The sequence below is a fragment of the Nyctibius grandis genome, chromosome 16, assembly GCF_013368605.1.
Source record: "Nyctibius grandis isolate bNycGra1 chromosome 16, bNycGra1.pri, whole genome shotgun sequence".
NCBI lineage: Eukaryota > Metazoa > Chordata > Aves > Nyctibiiformes > Nyctibiidae > Nyctibius > Nyctibius grandis.
The window spans coordinates 1,152,231-1,177,736 of NC_090673.1; the positions used below are offsets into that span (position 1 = coordinate 1,152,231).

General features: G+C 53.9%; 1 protein-coding gene across 1 annotated transcript; it reads right to left on the reverse strand.

The window, feature by feature from the left end:
- Positions 1 to 510: 510 nt before the first annotated feature.
- Positions 511 to 21,884, reverse strand: ADGRD2 (adhesion G protein-coupled receptor D2). The gene is made up of 25 exons (XM_068414107.1): positions 21,823 to 21,884; positions 21,672 to 21,735; positions 20,753 to 20,983; positions 19,550 to 20,203; positions 18,801 to 18,899; positions 18,237 to 18,322; positions 17,789 to 18,070; positions 16,397 to 16,508; positions 15,870 to 16,004; positions 15,433 to 15,553; positions 14,698 to 14,803; positions 14,418 to 14,473; positions 13,195 to 13,321; positions 12,979 to 13,082; positions 12,211 to 12,313; positions 11,450 to 11,603; positions 10,522 to 10,655; positions 9,759 to 9,874; positions 8,302 to 8,422; positions 5,621 to 5,662; positions 5,356 to 5,409; positions 4,951 to 5,095; positions 4,488 to 4,546; positions 2,939 to 2,969; positions 511 to 578 (listed from the first exon to the last, which is right to left on the reverse strand). The coding sequence occupies exons 1-25, from the start codon at positions 21,868 to 21,870 to the stop codon at positions 571 to 573; spliced, it is 3,192 nt and encodes a 1,063-aa protein (XP_068270208.1). The 5' UTR covers positions 21,871 to 21,884; the 3' UTR covers positions 511 to 570.
- Between the last annotated feature and the right edge of the window lie 3,622 nt (positions 21,885 to 25,506).

The window sequence follows — 25,506 nt, forward strand, 5'->3', positions numbered from 1 at the left end:
AGCCGCCCTCCCCTGCACTCAGCCACGTAAAGCCACCGCACGCTGCCGCGCCCGGACACGAGCCCGTTCCCGTGGATGCGTTGCAACACGGAGAGAAGGTTGCCTTTCAAATGAGCATTTACTGTCACCATAATCAGCAAAAACCCCAGCACGGTTTATGTGCTCTAAACGCTGGGGAGGTAACGGGAGAATGAGTCGGATGCAAAGAACAGAGGGAGAGAACTCCCAGCCCCAGCTGGCGAGGGGCCGCGGGGCCAGGCTTGGCTGCCCCGGCAGAGGCTACACGAGCCGCGGGGAGCCCCGGGCAGCACGCAGGCTGGGCAGGAGTCACGGCGAGCACCTGCCTGTTGGTTGCTGGGCCATCTTCAGCAGCAGATGAAGCCCTGTGGGACCCCACGCTGCCCGAGTCCTGCCTTGGTTTTGTCTGCACATGCTGCTAGGGAGAAGCACAGGGCTAACAGCTCTGCCCGGGCTGGGACAGCCCTCCGCAGGGAAGCCAGCTCCTCCGCCCTGCCATCCTCCCGGCTGCTGGAAGAGCCTCGGCGTTGTGGGCCGTCACCCAGAAACTTCTCAGAAACCTAAAGCAAAAGAGAGACGGTCTCAGGGAGGGGAGGGCAGGGGTCTGGGACAGCCAGACAGTCCATCCCACCGCAGGGCGGCCCGGGGGGACAGCATGGGGGTCTGCATTCCTCTGAGAGCCCACGACACTCGGGTGCTTCACTGGCTTCGAATCACAAAGGTTCATAATTTCCTTATTACTTTAAAACCAATCTTATTTCACATGGTATGGCGAGAGTTGGAGAATTACTCAATATTGATTACAGAAAGGCTGGGCCGTGGAGACAAGATCCACGTTGCTATGTGTGGCTTAGCAACATATAAACGTATTCAAACAGAATAATGAAATTATCGTGGGGAAACAAAGCAGCCATCACTTGAAGAGATGGAGGATGTGGAGGCCTCTTGGAGCTCTTGTTTGCCAAGACAAGGAAAACGGTACTTATTGTTTGTGCAAATATGTGACACCCCCCGCCCGCCGTCCCCTGCTCACATAAAGGGTGTAACGAATACGGGCAGCAGCTCTGTACAGCCGGGCTGGAGCTCGTGGCTGTGCAACGTGCGGCTTCTGCCCATGACCTGAGTCCTTCCTGGGGGTGGGGAGGTGGGGAGGGATCCCCAGGGCACGCTGCGAAACCCCATTTCCATGGGTCTGACACTAGCCTGGTATCTCCCCGCATTTCATCCACCCTCCTCCCCACACGTGCTAACACACAGCTGGGACCCCGTCCCACCCCATGGACCCGCTGCCTCTCGCGCTCAGAGCCAGCGCGATGCTGCAGCCCTCACCAGGGCACTGTCTGGAAGCACTTGTCTCTGAGCCCAGCACCAGCACCGTGCCGCACGCCGACTTGCACATACACAAGTGTGCAGAGGAGTGCTCTTCTGGTTCAAGGAGATCTTCTTGTTCACCCTGGGCTGAAGGACTGCCCAGCCAAGGGCTCGCTGGCCCCGGGGCACGCGGGGAGCCGCTCTGGGTGCTCGCGGAGAGGGTGGCCGTGCTCAGCCCTGCCCTGCACCCACCGGCTGCCTCCACGGCACCAGCCGGCGTGCGAGGGGCCAGCACCGAGCCCAGCCCAGCGTCCCCACCATCCTCTGGGCAGACCCAGGCTTTTAAAAATATACTGAGGGCTTACCTGAGAAATCAAACCCAAACTAAACAACCCGCCTCTGTGCACAGCTGGAGTTTAATCACACATGTGGCTAGATTAAAATACGCAGGGGCAGGTGAGGGTGAGAGCGTGGGGGGAGCAGAGCACAAACGCACGTGCTGGGTACAGGGCTCGCTGTCTCTGAAACCCCACTCCTACGCCTGAAACACCGCAGCACATTTACTCCCGGCTGCCACCGTTTCTGCCTCGCTCATGTGTCCACTGTTGGGAGGAAAGCTGCAATGCCTCTGGGTGGCATCGTCTTGAAAATAGTCTAAGCATGCCCTGCTTAGACACTTAATGTGGAGCAAAATCAGACACCTGCCACCTTCCTTTGACAAAAGAAAATGTAACAATGCAGAAAAAATGGTATCAATCCATCCCCAGTGCTGCTTCACTGCACTATCTGCTTGAGTGACCCCATCCAGAGAGGCACTGAGAGTGCTGGGAGTACTCGGCAGTGGCTGGTAAAAAAAAATAAAGCTAAACGTGCTACACCCGTACCCGGTGGGGCTGGTGACTTGCCCAAAGCCAGGCAGGGAAGCCGGGCCACAGCAGGGAGCTGCGGCTGGCCAGGCTCCCCCCAGCACTGCCAGGGAGCAGAGGTCTGGGGCTTAGGAGGGATTTCTGGTTTTAATTCTACCCACCTCCATGGTGACATTGGCCTTTCTACAACCTGAAACAGAAGCAGCTAAATGGCTGTTTTTAAGCTCCTAAATCCACCCCTGTCTGAACACCCCACCTTCCCCAGCTTCCCTTCCTTGGGAGCAAGTCACTTCTAACTCCTGCCAGCGCCTTCTGCAGCAGCTGCTGCTTCAAAATACCCCGTCAGCACCCCCGAAAGCAGCCGGGGTCTGGCCAAGCAGCAAGGCGTGCCAGTCCCTGCTGCGCCTCGAGGCCCGGCCACGCTGGGTGCGCGGGCACAGAGCTCACTGCCAGGTCCTGCAGGCACCCACTGCCAGTGCTGCCAGGGAGAGGCAGCACCCGCAGAGCTGCCAGGGCTTTGAATCCCCCCCGCTTCATCTGTTTGGGGGGACACGGCCCTCCCAACAGGCTGCCCAGGGCTGCAGCCACCAGGGAAACAAAACCACCAGTTTGGAAATAAAACCCTTCCTAAAGCCTTAGGAAAAATCACCTGCCCGCCGCCCTGGGCAGCACTGCACCACGCAACCACAGAAACCAGTATCAGCAGCGACACAATGAAAGAAAGTGATGTAGGGAAACGTTACCTGAGGATTTGAATGCTGTCAGCTCTACAGCCTGAAAGAGGGGAGAACACTTGTTAGCAGAAGGTACTGGCCTGATTGCTTGGCTGCTGGCCAAGCTCCCCGGGGCCAGGCAGGGCTCCCCCAGCACCCACTGCTGCACCGAGGAGCACGGGCTGGGAACTGGAGCCTCCATCCCCGTCCCCGTGGGATGGGCACCTTGCAGAGTGCCCCAGACAGCTGCAGTGCTGCGGTCCCCTTTCTGGGGACCCCTCCAGCCCCGAGTGACCCAGGGGGACAGACACCGTGCTGGAGACCACAGGAAAACCCTGGAGAAGAGGAGCGAGGACCTTCTCCCCCGTGCTGTGGTGGGAAGAGCCCACAGGAGCCTGCACCCTGCACGTAAGTCATGGCTCGTGAGGTGTGAAATTCCTGCTCCCAGCCCAACAGCAATAAACATCACCAAACAACAGTTAAAAAAAGCTGAAACACAAAGAACATCTCGTCTGTGTTTGTATCTTCACTCGCTCAGTGTTTTGTCATTTTAAGTGTTTTTCAAATGTTTTTAAGTAGCATCTTCTCTTCATCCCAACTATTGTGCAGCTGCCAGTGACATTCTCAATTCCCCGCTCCTCCAGTGACTCATTCAGCCGGGGAGCAGGAAAAAAAGCGCTGAACACCCGAGGAAGGGGCAGGGAAAGGGGCAGCTCTCACCCCCAGGCACAGCTGCACCCACCGCCATGACGACGGGGCGCGGGTGAGACCCCCCGCAGCCGCGGGGCTCACGCCGACGGGGCACCCAGCACCCGTCTGCGAGGCGGGGGCCGTGCCCCCTCCCCAGGCAGCAGCCTCATCTTCTGAAGGCTGCTGCATCCATGTTAGAAAGGAAACAAGCGCATGAAAAGTGCAGTGTCTGAGCAGCAAGGACACAGCGAAATCCTCGGTGACCCTCACGCGGAGGAAAGCGCTTTCTGACTTTGCCTGCTAGGAAATGCCACGGCCTTGGCATTTAGGAGATCTGCTGCCTCCTGATGCTCCCTGCCTCAGGAAACTCGGGCCCTGGGCTAATCCCTTTGGCCCACACCCCGTATCTGGTGCCAGGAGCTTAGCCCTGGTCCCGGCTTACGCAGCCAGCACCTGCCTGGCTGAGAAAAGCATCACCTGCGCACGAATCCCGGCCGGCGCTCAGCACGGGGCGAGGAACGGCATTAACCGCAGTATAAATCATGAGAGATGGAAATATGGATTTTACTGAGTGGCTTCAAAACGATATGTCAGCTATAGAAGTATTATCTATTGGATAAATAAGAGCTGTCTATGTGACACGGGTTTTCAAAGGATAAATATTAGAGAGGGAGAGAGATCCTTCAGCGAGAGACTCATATGAAAGTAGTGCTGGATTTTATTCTGAGGAAATTACAGCACTTGTGTGTCAAGTGCACAAGGACTGATGATCATTTCAATAGCGGGAGATGAAAGTGGTATCAGAGTAGTCAAATTTAAATTGTTCCCTGCGTAACCACCATGCTCTGGTATGGATGAAGGTGGAAGAATAACAGAAGATGTTACATACCGGTCTCTCAGGTGACATAATTGATGAAATCCCCACGGGAATTTTGGCTCCAAAATTTCCTAGGAGGTGAAGCAGCACAATGAGTTTGGAGACTAGAGAGTAGAAATATCCATGCTTTACCAAGAACCCCGGGCATTGTGTCCCCTAAGTATCTCTCACTGAAGCAAAGGGACCCAACAGATTACCCGCATAATTGCACCCACAAACTGGTTGGAACATGCAATACCTTTTTCCCCCGAAGCTAAAAACCCTGTTTCCTACTGCCACCTCTGCCTGAAAATTCATTGTAAGACACAGAAAATTCATTATAAGACACAAACATGGATTCCTGCCTCAAGAGAATGCAATGGTGCATAACAGGGTGATGAGCCCCCCCCCGCCCAAGCCCAGCCAGCCTGCAGGCACGATTTTACTGAGGTCTCACCACACAGCCTGGGCCAATAGCAACGACAACCCTCTTTACCTTTGTTGGTGATGTTCTTCACTGGAGGGTCTTTCTGTGCAGGGCTCGACAAGGCGCTCTCAGCTGCAGAAGGGCTCAGTTTCCCTGTCTCCCAGAAGGTCGTGTTTCTTGGACTTGATAAGTAGTGGATGGGATGAGAGCAGTTCTGTAATGATGGGGAAGAGACACAGGACAGTGAAAACTTTGACTCCCATCCCACCCTGGCACAGCAGGCTGCTGCCTAAGCAGGGTATATTATCTTTGGGTCTGGATTGTCCAACAGGACTGCAAAGAAGGGAGACAAAAAATAAGAAGATTTCTTTCCAACATCAGCTCCTCAAAGCAGACCAAACGTTACATCTAGGGCCCTGCTCTGGTGGGTGCCTGATAAACGAAGCAGGGTAGCAGGGCTTCCCCACAACTTACTGTGAATGAGAGTGCTTTCTTCTTGTCCTTCATCCTCTGGATGGCATTCCTCACCTGGAGCAGAGCAAGGACATTAGAGAGGGACACAGCAGCTCGAGCAGAGCAACAGATCCTCCAGAAAGCCATAGAGAAGGAACCGCTGTCCCAGAAGCACAGTCGGGGCTATGCTGCCTGTCACACCTACTGCAATCCCAGCTACCCCCTCAAGTGCTAATAAATAGCTGCTCTGAAGAGCGACTGAGCCTCAGCCAGGGACATCTCTTACCTCGCTGTTATAGATTGCATAGACCAGGAATATGTACAGGCCCTGAAAAGGAGAGAGCACAGGAAGGGTTAGAGACTTACAGCTGCTCTGCGCTGCTTTGCAGGGGAGGAGAGGAGTTTGATGAGCACCAGGATGGGTGAGGACCGGGGAAGAGGCACAGACGGTGGGCACAGCACAGCCAGGGACAGCTGGGCAGGAAGGACCTTCCTTAAAATCCCACTTGAGACCAGGCTCTTCACAAAGTCCAAAGGGGAGACGGTCCCTGCCCCAGTCCCTCTTCCTTCTCATCTCCCCCCGTTTCACTTGGGGGAGCAGGTATCTCTCCCTGGGCACTCGGCTCCCCAAGCCCGAGCTCTCCCTCACTCCTATCCATTCATGCCTGCAAAATCCCCCAGGAAACACCTCCTTCAGCTCTCGAAGCAGAAACCACCAGGAGTTAATTGCCAGGGGAACTGAAATGTGGGAAGCAGACCTCCCTTCCTGCCAAGCACCGACTCCGGGCAGGTGGCTTTTGTCAGCCTCCCGCAGACCAAGCACAGCGTGATGCTGGGGACAGTCCCCCTGTCCCACGCAGTGACAGAGCACAGCGTTAACAGGACCCAGTGACCCAAATTCAGCAGGGTACGGATCCAGAGGCTTTGCTAGCGTCCATCTGGACAGAGCTCCCTCCATGCTGCCGGCACGCCGGGGCTCTGGCAGCACAGCCTTGGCCACCCTCTCCCTGATGCCAAACGGGTCCTGTTCTGTGCCCACCCCAAGGACCAGAGAGAAATGGCACATGCTGCCACAACCAAATGCTTGGCCACAGCTATGTGCCTGGGGCCGATGCGGGATGTGCTCCGGGAGGGTGCCCGGGGTAGGGCCAGAGCGAGCATCGCCTGGGGGCCACTGCCTGGGGCTAATTACAGCTCCAGACCTACGATTTTGGCCGTAAGGCAGCCCTGTCTGGCCCACCAGATTTATGTTATATCTGTGGGGTGTTTGTTATCGCAGCTAGATAAATCAGCTGCAGCAAGAAAAGTAATCCGTCTTGTCTTCAATGAGCCTTGCTCTTCATCTGCGCGCTCTTGGCAGGCGCGGTGGTAGCAGCTCCCTGGCGCCGTGCCATGACCTGTCCTTCAGCCAGCAATGCCGCTCACTCCCCCAGACCAGATTTCTGGCCAGGCTGCCAAGGCAGGTCTGCCTTGAAATAACCATTCTGGAGGAGCGCGGGGAGAGGGGGGAGCGGCGAGGTCGGCTGGGAGGAGAGCAAGGAGGGAGAGGAGGCCCAGCTGCAGCGGCGGGCGGAAGCAGAGCTGCTGCTCTGGAGGAGCCCACTCCTGCCTGCGCTCCTGCCCGCACTCCTGCCCCTGCTCTTGCCCACACTCCTGCCCGTGTTCCTGCCCATTCGCCTGCCCGTGTTCCTGCCCATTCGCCTGCCCATTCTCCTGCCCACACTCCTGCCCACACTCCTGCCCGCACCCCTGCCCATGTGCCATCTTCTCCCGGCAGGGCCCGCGATGCCCCGGCCCCTGTGGCTCCCTGCTCACGGCGGGGCAGGCGCTGGGTGGCCACAGGCGAGCGCATGGCACATGCCGGGGCACGCAGGATGGAGGGATGCTCCTGCCTGTGTCCGTCTGTCCTCCTGCGCCCTGCACACCCCGCCTGGGAGCGACGCCACCTCCTGCTCCCTTTGCACCTGGGACAGGCGTGGGGCTCTGTACGCCCCTGCCCCGTGCCATCCTCCCAGGTCCGCGGGTTCACGTGAAGCCAGCAGGTTTGACCGACGCTGTTCCTTAGCGGCGGGCACCCAGTGCCAGGCAGGGTGCTGGTGCTGCCACCTCGGGAACACCGGGCTGGAGGCAAGGTGCAGCCGCGGCTGCCTCTGGCGCAGCCCCGCTCCGTGCTGCTGCTCAGCCCCTCGGCCGAGGTCCCGGGCTGCAGAAGGAGCTGTCATGTTTGGTGTCGACGCACAGAGTAACCTTGAAGCCAGGCTTCGGCTTCCACAGATAAACAGAAAGCAGCCAAACAAACAAACACCCACAGCAGCAAAACTTCCCGGCACAGGACTCGCGCATGAAGCAGCACGCCTGCCTTAAAGGAAATTCCAAGGCGATCCACAGGACAGCCAGCACAGGGGCTGGAATGGGGGGGGCTTTCCCCTGCTTTCTCGCAACTCCACCTCTTCCCACCAGCACCACAATTTCTCTTCAACTCTGCAAATTGACCTGAACTTGGTAATCAAGCGACAGAGGCAACAAGCACAGCACATCCACGGGCAAACCCTCGTCTGTCTGTCCACACTGCAGCCACGGCTCCTAATGAGCTTTAGGAGAAAGAAGAGAAACAAAAGGAGCAATAACTTAGGAAGCAAGGGGCTGATGCTTTGTATCGCAGGTGGCAAGCAAGTGTCCTGGGACTTTTTTGATTTGAACTGGAAAGCTGTGGCACCAGTAGGACACTCCAGAGACTAGTGCTGAAGGGCCATTAGATGAACAAGGTCCCCAGAGCTGTATTTCCTATCTTGGGAGCATGGACTTAGCCTCCTCAGACAAAACAGCACAGCGGCTTGGGAAAGCTGGGCTGAGCTCCAGAGCTGACAAAGTTCCCAACCGTGAGGACAGGTAGAGCACACCGAAGCACAAGAAACCGCAGACGCCTGCTTGGCTGCGATGTGAGGATCCACCTGGTACAGGACTCACCTGGAGGGAGTTCAGCACGATGAAGACGTAAGCCCAAATGATGCTGAGGTGGACAAGGACCCCGCACACCCAGGTCAGCCCCAGCACGGGCAGCAGCACCAGGATGGGCTTGGCTGTGGCCCTGTCAGGAAGAAGAGCTCAGGGTTACCTGGGTGCATTTCAAAGCTGGAACACGGTGCACTGACACCCACCTCCCAGCCACCAGCTCTCCACGGGGGTCTCTGCCGTGACCCACCTCCCTGAGCCCAGGGTGTCCTGGCAAAGCACCCCAGCCTGCCAAGTGTCCTTCCTGGCTCTGCAAACCCTGCCCAGAGTTTCGCCATGATCTGCCTGGGGCATCTGCACTAGGTTACGGAGCACTGCGTGGATCTGCCCTGAAGGAGCTCCACGCGTTTAGGAGCACCCTGGCCTGTATCTTGCTGTTTAGAAGAACCTTCCCTTGTCTCCATACTGGAGACAGCACTCCTCCCCCAGCAAGTGTCTTTCAGATGATGTGTCCACCAAGAGGCACCCAAGATGGTAGCTATGGAACAAATTCCTTTGCAAACAGAATTAGTTAAGAGGGGATAAACCAAACATTTCACCCCCCAGCCCGCAGTGTGCCAGCCCTGCTCTTTATTTATCACTGATGGTTAGCAAGAAGGGAGCTCTTTGATGTCATTAGCCATGAGAAAACAGCTATTTTCCCCCCAACTGCTGTACAAGAAGGGCTTCTGTATTTGTTTGATTAGCATATGGATGTCACCCTGCCCTCCAGCAATGCCCTATCTTTGTGCTTCTGTAAATTTGTGAAAATTTATTTATGATACAGGGGAACAATGCGTGTCTAGCAGGGGTACCCGGCGCCAGCTAACAACAATAAAGATTCACAGAGGATGATAAAGTAATGACTCAAGCAGCAGTTTTTTAGAGGTCTCCCTATACAGACTGATTACAGAAGCCCACACCGCCTCTCTCCCCAAGTATGTAATCCCCACCAGTGTTACTTTCAACCCACCAAGTCCCAAACTCATATAGAAAATGGTTTTTTATAATGGCAAATAACCAACCCCCCTGCACTCTGTACAGCTGGCATCCTTCTGCGGGGCACACACAGGTGCTAAGGATGGGACGGGGGTGAGACAAATTCAGTTACAACCCCTTCAAACTGCAACGCTTTTGCCAAGGGTCTCCCGTCCCAAAGTGTTGAGATTTAGGAGCGTGAGTGCAGATGGAGTCCAGCAGCGGCTTTCCCAGGCTGGAAGTGCTGGCTGGGCTTCTCAGTGGCACAGACATCAGAGTAGACAGGCTGCCTTTGGGTGAGGCACAGTTACCCTGGAGGAGGAAATTCTTTCTGCCCTGACTCCCCCAGCTCATGGTCTTTCACTTCGCCAAGGCAAAGACTCTCAGCTTAACAGCAATCCCACTGTTTCATTCCCAGAGCAGACACTGGGAAAACCAGCCCCTTCCCTGCTCACCAGATCTGTATCCCAATCTGGTTCTCCAGGCTGCTGTTGGGCGTCAGCATCTTGGATCTCCTGCGAGCACTGGCCACAGTCACCATCACCACCCGGCACAGCACGAAGGTGTTCACCTGTCAGAGAAAAGCCATCGGACCCAGTAACCTTCTGTAATCTCAGCTCCAGTGGGGTGAGTCTTTTCTGCTGGGAACTCCATGAAGTGTCAGAACTTGAGGAGAAACGTATCACTCCTGAGAAAGCAGTGAATAAAATACTGCATAGAGCTATCCACACACGTATGAAATCGAGAAAACTTATCTCAAAACTTCTCCTACAGAATGTCTTCCCTGTTAATTGTCTACTCCGGACCCCTTAAACACTGCACCTTTTTCTCCTACTACGTTGTTGCATAATGCTACTGATACTACTTCAAGGACGTAGATGTTCCCATATTAAAATCAGACCTTTAGTTAAGGTGATGTCACAGTCAACCTACACATTTATCTACATTCCTAATTCAACAGCCAATACAAGAACTGGTCAGCAAAATTTTCTTAAAGCACTTTTTTCTATCAGAAAGCTGCTTTGGTTGAAGAGATGTATTTGTGTTGTGAAAGTATATATAGAGCACAACAAAAATTTTCCTATAAAAGCAGCAGGCACAACGAGCCCTGCGAGCAAGCACCTTAGCTACAGAAGTGCTGACACCCCTGACTCTGCAATGCCTTCCTCAACCCAGACGTGGAGGAATCACACCGTCCCGGCAGGTTTTGGCACTTACGGTGAGGATGAAGAGGACAGGGCCGACGAAGGCCCAGATGACGTTGCTCTGAACGTTCAGCCAGCAATGGTCATCTGCCACGTACTTGTTAAAGGAGGCTGCGAGGGTCGCACCCACGATAACGACTGGAAGGCCTGCAGGACAAAACCACGGCTTACACCCCAGGGAAAGCAGAGGTGACCCATGCAGCTCAGCTCTGCTCCAGACAATTGCTTCAAACCCCCCGTGACCAGGCACGCTCCAGCATGAGCCAGCTTAGCCTCTGAAACCCCACGAGCAACATAAATTTACTGCAGCTGAAATCCGTCCCGGCTCTGTAAGGCCAGATTTATACGCTGTCAGCATCACTCTCCTAGGTATAAAGCATCCCAAGTCCTGAGTCCTGACCAAAGCAATTTACTCCTCAGATTGCTTTTTTAACAAAATGGACAATCAAATACATAAAACAATCCAAAATATTTGAACCAGTTGCCCAATGTGGGCACCAACTAGGTGTGTGTTTTGCAAGGAGCACTGACCTAAAGAGGCTCCTCTTTGATATGAAACTCAGCTTATTCAAATGAAACCTATGTCCCTGAAGGGCTCACTCAGAATAAAGGGTGCTTCGTCAGGAACATATTTATATTTTAATTACTATCAGGCAGTAGTAATGCTCTCCAAGAACAAGAACTTACCATAAACTTCCTCCTCCATTTTTTTTTGTATTGAACTCTTGGATTTAGAGAAATAACAGAAATGCTTTTTAACTTATATTCTAAAAGACTGGCGATTTGACACATTAAGGTAAGAAAGCCTCTGCAGAGCAGTGGCACCCAGCTCTCATACCTAATCAAACCTAACATTCAGGAATCTCTCCTACTGAAACTTTTGCTAGACAAAAAATTGACAGATTTATCTGAGTGCCCAATGCAGAGGAGTCTGTGGATACCCCAGCCTGTCACGTAGTAGAACTTCATTCTCCTGTCTTCACTCATGTTGACTGCCACCACTTTGCTCCACAGGAGAAGCCCCTCCACCAGCATCCATGAAAAGGCCGCCATGAAGAAGAGATGAAGGAAGGCAGTGACCGTGAAACACATGACCTGGAGAGAAGAGAAATCACACGCTGTTTCAGGAGGAGGAGGCTTCTGGGAGCTTCAGAGTGTGTGTGATCAGGAAGAAGAGAGCAACCTACAAATTATGCTGCAGAATGTGCAGAAATGTATATAAACATCCACCAGCACCAGGAATGTATATAAACATCCACCAGCTGCAGCTCACACTCATTTCGTCTGTGTGACCACCTCAAGCCACAGCTGAGGGAACTGACAGCATCTTTTCCTGCAGATCTTGGACTTCCTTTGCAGGTCTCTCATCTCAGAGCTGCTTGATCCAGCCTCAGGATGTGGAAGAGGACACAGAAGGGGACAGAACTGTACGTTGCTGTTTTATAACTACTTAAATTTCCTGAAGTATTTTTTTGTCAGAAACAAACTGTCAGAAGAAAGAGGTGACTTCTCCTGACAGATTGTACAACGCATGTATGTACATCTCCAAACACAGAGACACAATTCTTTCCTAGATGCAAGTTACAGGTAATTCATGCAACATTACTAAAAAGGATTATACTTTTGCTCTGTTTGCTCTGACAATAACACTTCAGCAGGCCCAGTCCCGCTGGCTGAACAGGACACCTTCTGGTGAGCTCACCTGGTTGGTCTTGGCCAACTCACTGACCATGAGCAGAGCTTCTGCTGCAGCTAACGCAAAGATCAGGTTCTTGTGCACGGTTGTTCTCTCACTCTTGGGGACACTGAGGAAGGAGAGAGGAAGCCGTCAGCTGCAGTCAAATGAAAGGGTCCACGTACTCACTAGTCTTTGCTGGGCTGTGCAGACCTGCCTGGTGACCTGCGATCTCTTTGCTGCTCACTGCAAAGACGACAGTCCAACGAGGCAGGGGACTGCCCCGGCGTGCAAGCACTTGGTGCTGGGGACGCGCTTGGGTACGGCTGCTCAGACCTTGGCCAGTGCTCCAAGGAACAGGCAGCGAGGAGGAGGTGGAGGGAGCTGCTGCCACGCTCACAAGGCAGAGCTCTGGGCATGCCAAGTGACACAGAAGGGTTGGCAACTGAAGAAATAGTCTTTGCTCCATTTATTTTATAAAAATTAACTCTAGCAGAGCAGCTTTTATGGTAAACATTGTAATGGATAACAATCTTTCCACAGGCACTCAGGTGTGTGCACAGCTCATACAAGCCCCTCTGCAGAATCATCCAGCACTGCACCCCCTCCCCAGCCAGCGACAACCGCTCCCCTCCCTCCCCTCTGCTACCGACCTCCCGGGCAGCTCCCCAGCCTCTCCCCGCGCACCTGCACCACCCCTCACTGACACAGGACGCCTTGTTTCTGTGCTTGTTCTGAAGCAAAACAGCAAACAAAAAATACAGAGAAGGCTACAAGTGCCTGGGCTTTCCTTACCCAACTGCCAAGAATAAAATGAAGGTAACAATCAAGGCACAGAAGGAAACTCCACATCCAATAAAAGTCAAGGTCTGCAGCGTGAGCTCCTCCTCAGTGGTCCTCTGTTCCAACCATGAAACAACAGAAGACACAACCCCCCCCCAGATTAACCACAGGCCTCTCACAGTTCTGGCTTCCACCCCACAGACCAGCGGGGAAGGGCTCCGCGCTCACCTGCGTCTCATACACCTGCAGCAGCACCGCAAAATTCGTGGTGTGGTTGCAAAAACAGGCGGTGGAGTCCTGGAGAGATGTCACCACAGAGCAGCCGGCTGTGGACCACATCCCGCCAGCATCTGGGCTAACATGCAGAGAAATCACATGGAAACGACCGTCCACTTCAACAGAAAGCCAAGGCGTTAAAGGAATTTCATTCTCCCAGAAGCAGGAGAGTTGAAATGAGGAAGAAGAGGATATCAAAGACAGCTCTTCATATGGACTTCCCTCTGGCTCATCCTGTGTCTCAGATTTGCCTTATCCATCAGACAGGCTCAAGAACACAGGTCTAGTGTCAATGTGTGTATTAAAAAGCACAGTTCAGCCACCACTGCCTGAAGCAGACCTCAGTAACTGCACGGCTCTGGGAAGAACTCCTCTTACAGCACGTTCACCGAGAGCATCGCTGCACCAGACATGTCTAATCCTCTCCCGCAGCTTGGCCATGTACCCTGTGCAGTTCCACTGGACTCCTGATTTTCAGGACAAGCCAGCCTGTCTCCAGCCAGCTGGCTGCTCCCCGCTGCCCGCGCAGCCAGCAGAGCTCCACGTCCCAATTCCCTGTGCGGGGACCAAGGCTGCAGCGGGTCAGCTCTGTCCTCACTAGGCAGCACTGCCCCTCTGGGCCTGCCCCAGGGCCAAGGGAAGAGCAAATTCAGAGCAGGGCCAGTGGAACCGTTTGTGCAGCCACCATCTGCTTCCAAAACCACCCTCTTCCCACCTTCCCCAAACTGAGCCATGCCTGTTACAAGACTGGGACTCTAAGGAGTTTTTTTGCACTTGAATGACTTAATGACCAACCCATAATATATCACAGTCTCAGTGCTCTCGCTGCGGTGACATGCAGCAAAAGCACATCTCAATGCCAAGCAGTATTTATGGGGCTGGGAGTCCTGCGTGCCTGTTGGGCTATATATCTTGGGCCAACCCTTCTTTGTTGCAGGCAACAATCATAATGAACTGGGGCTTTCCATTTTAGCTGTGTATATCTCATTAAAGGTCACTTGTTTGGAAGTGACTTTTCCAAACGAAATCTTCCCAAGAGACAGAGGATGCCAGCAGGCAAAGCAGGCAAAGAATTACAGATGCTTACTCTTACCATTATATTTATACTGTTATGGTTGGTTTTGCAGAGAAAATAAAAGCTCATACATCTGGGGACCTGAACTGAAACAAGGCACCTGAGGCTGAAGTTCCAGAAGGCACAGATGGGCCCCACCAGCTTATTGGGCAGGTCCTGTGGGCAGAGATGGAGAAGAAGAGATTACACAGCCCTGCACGATGCAGTTCCCTCACCAGGCTGCAGCACAGGACAAACACCTCCCCAGGGAAACGGGAATCGAGGTGAGAGCTGGGCATGGGACAGCCCTGAGCCCAGGACCTCGGGGGCCTGGAGCCGAGGCTTGGCGTAGCTGCAGGGCCAGGGCAGGCGCTGGGAAGCACAGCCCCTGCTCGGGGTACCTGGACGCGGTGCTGCAGGCGGTAGCGCACAGACGTGCTGATCTCCTGGTAGTCGCTGAGCAGAGCGGACGAGATCACAGCGGTGCCCACCGTGGTGTGCAGGTACCTGCGAGGGAAAGCGTGCTGCTCACAGGCACAGGAACCACAAAACATGTTCAGGAAACAGGATCTTGTATTATACAAGACAGCTGGAGAGATACAGAGCCATGTGTGGAGTGCTTCCGTGCCAGCAGCAAAGGGCCTGGGCACAGGGCAGAAACCACCACCGCTCCCCCCATGACTGCAGGTGACGGGACAGACGAGGCACCGGAGCATCCCGAGTGGCTGGCAGTGGAGCAGCACATCGGCTGAGCCACAGGAGGGTTGGCGTGAGCGGTGGGATGTGGTGGGCTGGGAGTGGTGGGAGCTGTGGGCTGTGTGGCGGGCTGTGTTGGCTGTGTGGTGGGATGTGTGGTGGGATGTGTGGTGGGCTGTGTTGGCTGTGTGGTGGGATGTGTGGTGGGATGTGTGGTGGGATGTGCGGTGGGATGTGTGGTGGGATGTGCGGTGGGATGTGTGGTGGGATGTGCGGGCTGGGTGCGGGCTGTGCGGGCTGCCATCCCCACCTAGTGTTCAGCCAGCTCCCCGGAGCAGCAGGCCCTGCCTGCCGCCCGCTCCGCCAGCCACCATCCGCAGAGACACCTGCAGATGGGGCAGGGGGTAGATGTCGTGCAGGGGTGTTTCTGTGTCACTCACTTGTGTCCCCCGTCGGAAGCAGGCCCGTCCTGGAGGACAGCGCTGCTGGCAGCACCGGACAGGCAGCGCTGCAGGGACCCGTAGCCAAACCATGTGTTTTTCACCGTGACTCTGTGGAGACCTGGACAGAGAGAGCATCAGGATGGGCACAAGCACACGGGGCAGCTGAAGCAAGCTTCAGCACCAGGGCTCCAGTCTGGGGGTGTGATACTGGGGGTCTGGTACTGGGGGTCCAGGGCACCCGCAGCTCCAAGCTGTGCCTGCAGAGAGGCTGTAGATAATCTCTCCTCCACAGTCCACCTCCCTTGCACCAAGGGCATCTCCTCCCCACACTTCTCCAGGCTGTGTGTGTGCGGGGTAAAGAGCTCCTGCCATTAAGGCAGATGCTGCAGAAGCGCTGTGGGGAGACCCAGGGAAGTGCAGGCATCACAACCTACCTCTGGCTTTCAGTCTTTGCATTTCTTCTGCAGGAACTTCAATGAGGTCGTGCCTGCCTTTCTCAGGGCTCTGGACCAAGTATGCCTCACTGCTCAGCTCCTGTGTGCTCAGCTCCAGCCTCCTGACCTCCATCCCTGTGGAAGGGGCAAAATCAGGTACTAAACCAGGGTCCAGCCTTCCTCCAGAGCTACAGCCACAGCAAAGCACCACAAGGACATTATAACCCCAGCCAATCCTCACAGAAGCAGCAGACGGATCCCTTTCAGTGCAAACCATATGCATCTGGGCTCAGGTTGTCTCCTGCACCCAAAGGTTTCTTGCAGTCCTCTTACAATCACAGTGTGAGACATGTCTCTCACACTGTGACATTTCTGCACGAAGGAAATGGGGAGAAGGCAGTAGGGTCAGCAAGAGATGAGCCAGAGGAGGAGAAGTGCCAGGAGTGGACTTGGACTAGGAACCACACGGGATGACTAAGATGGGTCCCGGTGAGACGCCCTCCCTGAGCTCTGCCAGTGCCACTCACCGACATTCCCGTGCTGGATTGTGATCTTTGTTCTCCCTGCGGTCAGCAGTGGGGCTAAGTGTGACACCATTCTGTCGCAGAGCTCAACAACAGCCATGGGCCCTCTGATAACCTGCAAACATGGAGAGAGCAATGGAAATCAGCACCTGCACTGCCAGCTCACACTGCCCCCAGCTCACAAGAGTTTTCTTAAATGCTTTGTTGTTGGCAGAAAAGGAGAAGTTGGGACTCAAGGCTTTTCCTGCACTTTTTTTTGACTTCTTCAATAAAGGATGTTCCCAGTTCCTTCAGCAATGGAGACAAGACTGGCAATGAGGGAAACTTGCTGGTCTTCATAAAAAGCCATTAAACCAGCATGGAAATAAATAACTAAATAAGCTTCTGTAAAGTACTGACTTTTTAGACCTGACTCCTGATTTTTGCAAAGCTGTAGAACAACCATCCTCTCTTCCTGGAAAAGGTTTCACCCAGAAATAGACTGACTGGCCCCATTACTCAAGGTCCTGCATGTGCTGGGCAGCACAACTGCCAGCCCTGTAGTACACAAACTCAAACCCTTTCTCCCTCAGTGGATACATCTGCTGCACCAGCTAAACTGGGCCAGAGCTGGTTTTAAGCCACTACCGAGAAGCTGTGAGTAATTGTGGCCACAGAGACCTAAGCGATGAGGTAAACTTGAACTATTCAGCATCCTTTCGCCTCTGGAGGTCCCTGGCGTGGTTCCTGGAGCACTGGCCAGGCCAGACGCTGTCACACATTTCCCAGAAGACAGGTGGTGAGTGCAGGCCATACAACAGACACAAAAGACCCGTGTGAGAAGGGAAGAAGCCAATGGAGAAAATCCTGATGGGGGCGGGATGATGGAAATCCCTCACACAAAGCCTGACGGGGTTTTGGACAGCGTGGGGGCTGATGACAGATAGCTCCTTGGCAGCCCACCCACGGAAAACACAACCATAAGCAAAGGGCATTGCCCTGCCAGAGACAGCAGGACGTGGGAGCAAGGAATCTACAAAGCACCCGGAATCTGCAAACTGTGTGTAATCCTGTAAATGCAGGCTGACAAAGTGGAGAAGCTTGAAGAGACCTGAGACAACCACTGGAGGGGTTCGCAAGGAAGGCACCACCTGACTGCACTTGTTTGCAGCAGAACTTGTTTGCACCTCCAACACATGAGGCAACAGTAAGGCAGCTGGCCCTTGTCTGAGCTGGCAGAGGCGCCGTGCCCATGCTTGCTGCATTTTCACAAGCTCCAGAATAGGGCCAGAAAGGCTAGATGTGACCACCAAGGACAGATCCTCAGCCTGTGGTCCTACAGCAGCCCAAGGAGTGCACACACAAGATGAACAGCTGTGGCACACAGCTGGCCAGACTGCTGGTGACATGCGTTACCTGGCTGACTGATGACCACGATTCAATATTCTGCTCTTCCAAGATTAACTCAGTCACTTCCACGTAATATTGGCCCAACTGCTCCAACATCTCCAGCTCCTCTCCCTCCTGGACTTCCACATCAGAAACTTGTTTCAGTAACTGAAGCACTGCAAGGAGGTCAGACGACTCCAGCACGGGTGTCTCTCCTTCCCTCAGAACAGTTGCCAAGATATCAAGAGCACCAAGAGCGACAGAGAGGTTCATGTCTTGGACATCACTTGTGAAGATGTTCTCAGGAATCTGCCACGGAAAAGATGTTTTAGTTCAGTGCAGAGTCCTGCTTCTGCCTGATCATCAGCTATGCCTTGGCAATGCCTGCGTGCCCTCGCTGGTGTAAGGACACCTGCCTGGCCAAGCAGGCTTACCTGAGGGCAAGGAGATGCCCCACTGGGGCTGCCGGACTCACCACAGTCTTCTCTGCAAGCGCGTTCATGCGGCTGACGAGCGAACGGCCGGATTCCAGCTGAGCTTTTTTCAGTTGCCAGTATGCATCTGAGAATAAAACAAAAGCACAACTGTTGCTGTGGTGTGTAGCAGCGTGGTGAACACATGCCATGTTCAAAGCCTGGGGAACGGTCCTCAGATGGTGGGTAAGTCTGTGGGACAGTCAGGACGAGGAGGCTTCACAGCTGTGTTTTATTTCTAGTACAAGATCCCAACTGCAGAGACAGTCTGACACTTCTTTTCTGCTTCCTCCCCATGTCCCCCTGGCCAACGAGTCTGGAGATGCCTGAATTGGGCTTCTGCATCCAGAAGCCATGTAACGTGCACAAGCACTGATTAACTGGAGAACAGCAAAATAACCTGCCAGAGTGCAGGCAACTCAGCAAAGTCACAGCTACACCGTGGCTTGCATGCGAGCTCTACAGACCAGACACGAGGCCTCCCCATCACCGGCCATCATCCTAGCTAGGACCTCCAGGAGTGAATGTCGTGGGAGTAATGAATAAATAAATAAGAGATGCTGTACCCTTTCTGTAGCGACAGATAAAAGGCAAAGACTGCAAACAAGACGCGTAACTGAATCCACTGCTGCCAACTTCAAACACTCGGCATTCCTCAACAGGCCCTGCGGAAACACACACACACAGAGGGCCCACGTGCCCCAGACATGCCATCCCCCAGCAGGTACCACGGTCCCTGCAAGCAACCCACCAACCCTGTTGAAGACAAAAGCTGCAAACTGCTCCTCAGGCAGCCCCGCGGCTGAGCCAGAGCAGGGACCGGGCTCAGCAACTGCTGCCGATGCGGCTGGTAAATACCCTCCAGGGGGAACTCAGGGGGTGGCAGTGCCAGGTCCCGAGTTCATGATTTATCAGTAATGTCACACCGGGCTGGCTGGGAGACAGATGCCTCCTCCCAGCAGCACATCGAGTGTGCAAACCCCGGGAACCAGCATCACGGACAAGTAAGCACTTCTCTCGTAGAAGAGAAAGCTTGTCATTGGCCCGGGACACCTGAAGAGCTGTCTCTGCTAGGGTCACTGCAGGGGTCTTCAACGACCAAGGCTTTAGTGATGACTGTGCCTTTAAGCACGATTTAGAAACTGCCCAGCCCAGCTCTGAATCTGCTTGTGCTTTCCTTCCCAAAGGAGAAGCATCATTCCACAAACTGCCCCAAATCCCCCCTCTAAGGATGGGATCTGCTTCTGGGACCGTCCCTGCGTGCTGACCCCCCGCTGCAGGAGGGGGCTGAAGCAGCGAGGGGAACGAGACTCACCCGGGCACAGAAACTGCGTGGTCACTTCCTGAACGCTGCTCTCAGCCTCCAGAGCGTTTGAGCTCCACCCAAACACAAGGTCTTGCTCTACCACCCAGCACGACCGAACTTTCTCGATCTGCTCCGCGCTGAGGACTCTCTGCCAGATGTGCAAGTCGGTGATGTTCCCGCTGAAGGACTCTTTCGCCTTGAAGGTGCCCCCCAGGGAATCTTGATCCTGCCCGATTATGAAAGTCCCCTGGCCGTAGATGGCCTGGGGGGCAGAGGGCCCCGCAGCACACAAACCGCTGGCAGAAGCCCTCCTTTTCCCGTCGGCATAGATGGCCCAGGTCCCATTTTCCTGCTGCCAGGTCACACAGAAGTGATGCCACTGTCTGTCAGCACGGAACACAGGCAGGTACGGGGAATGGTGCCCGTGGACTATGAGAGCAAATCGAACAAAGCCTTCCTCGTCGACAAAGCCACGGAGTTGGAACTCATTAAAAAAAGCCGGCACAGCGTAGGAGAAGATGGTAGCAATCTCCTGGGTCCTGGTGTCCCACTGGAGGTGGCCGCAGGCTGTGACGGCAGGCAGTGCTGGGAAGTCAGAGAGCACCCTCACGTATTTTGTGTCTGTTTTGTCTCTGAATACCAGGACTGGCACGATGTGATCCCCTAGAAGGAGAAACTTCAGCCAGCATAAAGGAAGGAGCATGGGCCAAAGCCCGCTCAGCTTCCACGGGGAAGAAACCACCATTTTCATCTGCCCCTACTCAAGCTAAGAACTCATGGACCCTGTGGGCAAGGACATCCTGTAAGCATGCAGCAAGGCTTCCACTTCTCGGGTGCCTGGCAGCGATCAGGAAGGCAGGCAAGCTGAGACTGCATCATTTCAGCAAGGGTAATTTACAGAAACTTAAGTTTCTAGCAAATACGATTGCAAACAGTAAATCTGGAAGGAACAGCGTGTTCCCAAGCATCCCATGCTATGGCAACCAAGACCATAGTCAAACACCACCTTTGAGGCACCTGCCATGTGGTGCCTTGCTGCTGGGATCACTCTTGTTCATGCTGCCAATCCCAGCTTGTGACTGGAGGTCCTCAGTGTCACCACAGTGACAACAAAAAGTGAGTGGCAACTTTTCCAGTCAGATTAATTTTTCAGGATGAAAAAGATCCCGCAGTGAACATGTCTCCAAATAGTCCAAGCCCACTTATACTCACGTCTCCGTTTTGGTTTGTGCAGGACACCATCCCTTTCGTTTAGCCAGACAGAGCCTCTGATGTGGTGGGACTGCAGCAGCTTGCTGAAGGAGGCTTGCTCACTGTCTTGGGGTTCAAAAAGCAACTGAGCAAAGTGTTGCTCACAGTATCTGTCTGCATGCCACCAGTCCAAAGCAGTGGTCACATATTCGTACACGTGTCTTGAGGTCTCAATCGTGACAGGAGCAAAACCTGGAGAAAGACATGCACAATGTGCAGAAACAGAAAGCCTCTCCAACCCACTTCTGTGCCAGACACTACCCGGGCCAGTCTCCTGCAGCATCCCCTAGCACTTACAAATACAGTCTGGTGCACCCCTGGAGCAGCTGAAGGCAGGAGCTCATCTCTGTATTCAGCCCTCGGGATGTTCAGTGGGCACAGTGACAGAGGAGCCCGGACTATATTGGGACACCTATGAGTCTGCTCACAAACTCCAACCCTGGAGCTGGGCACACTTCTGTGAGACACCCAAAACCACGCTGAGCTCAGTCCGGAGAAAAAGCTCACGCCCAGGGGTTGCCCTCAGGGTAGCTTGATCAAAGCAGATATGTACAAGCACATTTTCTCATTTTATCCCCGTTTCCCAGCTCCTACCAGCTTCTGCGTTTGCAGATGCAACTTTCAAGCCCAAAGTAATCTGTTTTGTTCACGTTACAGCGGCACAAAGACTGCAGCTGAGCACTACTCACCTGATTTTACACCGTGGTTTCATAGTTAGCCAAGCAAATACTTAGCTATGCAAATATAATTTCAGGCACAAAATAGGGTATTGGAAGCTCCTTTACCTTCGTTTCTGCCACTGGACACCTTTTTACGTGTTATTTCTCTGTGCTCAATACTGCTTGTAAAAACATACAGAAGTGCTGATAAAAATACTAACCTTTAGAAGTCTGATTCTTGGCAAGGGCTGCAGAGGCAAAGAGACTCCTGGACAGACTACCGACCTGTTGGAGAGGATGTTTTGTAACATTCATATAAAGCATGAATATTATCTCAAATACCCAAATTATAAAAACTACTATAAAACTCACCAGAAAGCTGAAGAACCACGAATCAGGTCTCAAGTCTCTCCTAAACATGCTGACCAGCTGGAAAGCTTTCACCCTTTGCTAGAATAAACGAAATATTACTAGAGATGCATTGCAGAGACAGAAGCATTCTGCAGAAAGCTAGTTCTCAGACAAGGCTGCTTTCCTCAGGAAGTCTTGAATCAAAAATGAGAAAACGATTCTCTCTGAAATACCTGTCCTGGGTAGTATCCTATCAAAATAATTCTCAATTCTTCTTAAAGAACTCAAGGTCTCATTTGAACGTTTGTTTCCAGGATACAGAATAATTAACCATAAAACATATACAGATGTGTGATATTAATAGACAGGCAAGTTAGCAGAGCCTTTTTATCTCCATTAACTAAATAAAAAAGTCATCATAAATTGCATTGTTAAACAGTGTCAAATCACTGGCAGCTTTTCACATTTCTTTTAAAGCCCACAGAAATAACAGCACCAGACCAGATCCTGCGGACCAGTAAATCCAGCTCCATGAGCAGCGCCTGAACACGCAGCTCAGCACCACGGAGCCGTCCCGGAGAGCTGCCCAGCACCAGGACTCTGCCTGCGAGCCCTCGCCTCACCACCTCTGCTCCGCTGGAAGGAAACCCTGAGTGCGTGGCCATATAAAATCTAGTAAAGTCGCCGATAAGGGTACGTAAAGGTACAAACATGGAAACTGGCAATGTGATCTCCAATGCAAACAAGTCTTAAAGCTGTTTCTCGGCACTGACACTGCCAGCCGTGAGTAATCTCTGCTCCCAATGGGGCTCTCCTGTGTGCACAGCAGAAGCACACATTTAAGCACTTTGCTGCTAAGGGACTAAGGAGACCAGTTATGAAGCCTGGAGTCTAAACATGTTCGCAAACAATCTTCCAAAGTTCAGCAGGGACTTTACAAACACAGAACACAGCTCCAAGCCCCAGGGAGAAGCGTGTCTGGCTCTGCGCTCATCTGATCAGTGAGCAACAGAGCCACGGGCAGCTGCCCACGGAGCCCGGTGCTGTGCTGGCAGATGGGCCCCGCCAACGCCCCGCTCCTCGACCTGTGCCTGCACGTCTTCACTTTTCCATGGAAGTCCCTGGAGATGCTGCCACAGTAGATGTGGAACGCGGTCTTGGCAGGAAAAATAGGGCAGCGGGGGAGTTCTGAGTGATCCAGGCTGCAGCAAGGAGCTGAGGAGCCGGGGGAAGGGGGTACCTCCAGCCGAGCCGCCGCAGGACAGGGCCGGGTGCCGGCTGGCAGCGGGGACCGGCTGGGCTCGGGGGGGTTGGCAGCGGTGGCCCCGACGGGCAGCGGCGGCCCCGAGAGCCGCACCCCGCACCGCCCCGCACCCCGCACCCCGCGGCCGCCCGGCAGCACGCCCACCCGCCGAGCCCCTCCGCACCGGGCATCTCGCCCCGCGCAGCCCCGCTCCGCTCCGCCCGGCTCCGCGGCCCCCCGCCCGCCAGCCCCGGGCCCCTCCAGCGCACCCCCCTCCCCACGCCCTCGCCCCGGCTACCGGCAAAGCACTCACGGTCCTCCCGGCTCCGCAGCCTGCGCTACCGCGGTGCGGGGATCTCCTTCCCAGGCAATCACTTCTCCATGGGAGTCCCCGGTAACACTTCCCAGACAATCTGGACGGGGGTCTTGGCAGAGAATCCGGCGCGGGGGAGTTACCGGGGATCCTCGCAGCAGCAAGAGCCAAGTACCCGCATGCTCAGGAGCGCAGGTGAAGGTCAGCTCGGAGGAGATGTCCAGGCGGACACACAGAAGACTCAGGCTGACACAAGGAGCAGGGCAGGGCTGAAAGGCAGAGTGAAACTGGCAGGAGCTCTGCAGGGCACCTCCAGCACGTCCCTGGTGCGATTTCCTCGCTGAGCGGCTTCACTGTTCTGTCATTTCCTCAAGCCCGGGCTCGCGCAGCCCCGGGTGGGACGTGAAGGCTGGAGGGCCCAGGCCACCCCCATGGGCCGGCAGCGCTCCCCACCTCGCAGGGCAGAGCTGCTCTTTTGATTAATGCCCGCTGGCTTTTGCTACAGCAACAGGCACACAGTTCCCACTCCTCCCCTCCGCGAATGCTTGAATCACACCATGGATTCACGGGCAACTGGCTTTTGTTCTTCAGGGTCTTCGTCCGGGAATGAAGGCAATTATCGCATCCCAGTGCCTCTGCTTGCTGCAATAAATCTCTCACAGAAGAATGGACCTTTGAGGCAGCTGCTCTGGGCTGCTTAGTCACCGCTGCCGGTTGGGAAACAGCCTGGCCCTCACCGCCAGCGCGGCACAGAGCGCCAAGGACTGGCGGAGCAGCATGGCAGCACCGGGAGAGGGCTCTGGCACTCGCTGCGGTTTGGCCAAAACTGCATCCCACTCCCTTGGTGATGGAGGGAGCAAAGGGTATGAGGCAAACCCCAAGTTGGATTAGGTTCAACAAGAGTTAAGAGTTGCCCAGCAGATAACAAACTATTTTCTTTATGCTCATGTCTTAGACAGAATTAAACACTTTTTGTAACAGCTAAATGCAGTTTTCTGGTAGCATTAGAAACAGAATCCAGCCCACAGCCTCTATTATCACTCCTCTTTTCCATAGCCATAAAGAGAAACCATCCTCTGTGTGGTGGTGCAGGGAGGTGAAGAAAAGTTTCCCATGCTTACTGAATTTCTAACCTCACCTACACAAGTTCTTTGTATTTAAATGTGAACTGACCTCCATAATCACACACTGGACTTTCAGATCAGACTTGATGCTTTGGCTGGAATCAAGGACAGCTCTAGAGACTCTGGCAAGAACGCTTTGCTGGCGTTTCAAAGGAAAGGCGACAGCCAGCAAGCAGAAGCTAATAATTGGCACCTCGTTGTCCTTTCACCTAATGTCACACCTACGAGGCCCCAAAGAGCGCAGGCTCCTGGGCTGCTGAGCAAGTCCAGAAAGTGGGGTCCAGCGCCCGGCCCGCTGGACACTCCCTTTGGACCTCTCAGATCTCCGGAGGATTTCCTGCAGCCACACACGCACATGGGCACTGCCATCTGCTTGCTCCTTGCCATGGCAGCAGAGTCATCACCACCAGCGCTGGTAATTCATCATTGTATCGCACTAATTCCCACAAAGCACATACCCCGGCCAGTCAGCTGTCTCCTTAAGGCAACTGCAGTTCCCGAAGTCGGCCTCCATCCATCCATCTCAAAATAAATCAGAAATAGCAGAGTTCCTAGAGTTAAGAGATGTCCATCCAGTGCAAGAAGACATATGACCTTGGGACGGTTAGATGGTAAAATCCCAATGTATTTTTAATGCTTGTAAATCTCTCTAATAAGCAGCTGAGCAAAGGGCAAATCCTGTTGTGCAGTTTGGGTGATGCTGTCACTCTGGGTTAGCTTATTTTTAAATAGGTTGTAATTCCGTTTACGTGCAGTCAATTTAAAAAATCAGCTCAGGTGCATTTTAAGAAGTGTTTTCCTTACCAGTGAGTAAACCCCGATCTGCCACCCTCAAGGCACATCTTTCACACAACCCTTGGAAGAGCTTTCCAGCACATGGGCTAGCAACATGTTAATCTTTATCAATCAAACATTTGCCAAGTGGAGTAGAAAGCCATGTGTCTAAGCAAGATGCATCGAAAAATGGAACAAAGCGCTGCGTGTGTCAGAGATCACTAGGTCACATTGCAAGCCTGTCCCTTGCA

Bases quoted from the DNA above. Each gene is read 5' to 3' on its own strand.
- ADGRD2 (XM_068414107.1), bottom strand. From the start codon at position 21,870: ATGTTTAGGAGAGACTTGAGACCTGATTCGTGGTTCTTCAGCTTTCTG. The intron at 18,323-18,800 runs GTACAGCATCTC...TTTTATTCTCAG, and splicing joins TATCTGTCGCTACAGAAAGG to ATGCATACTGGCAACTGAAA. The intron at 10,656-11,449 runs GTATCCACAGAC...TTTGTCCTGCAG, and splicing joins CTACTACGTGACAGGCTGGG to GCCTTCCAGTCGTTATCGTG.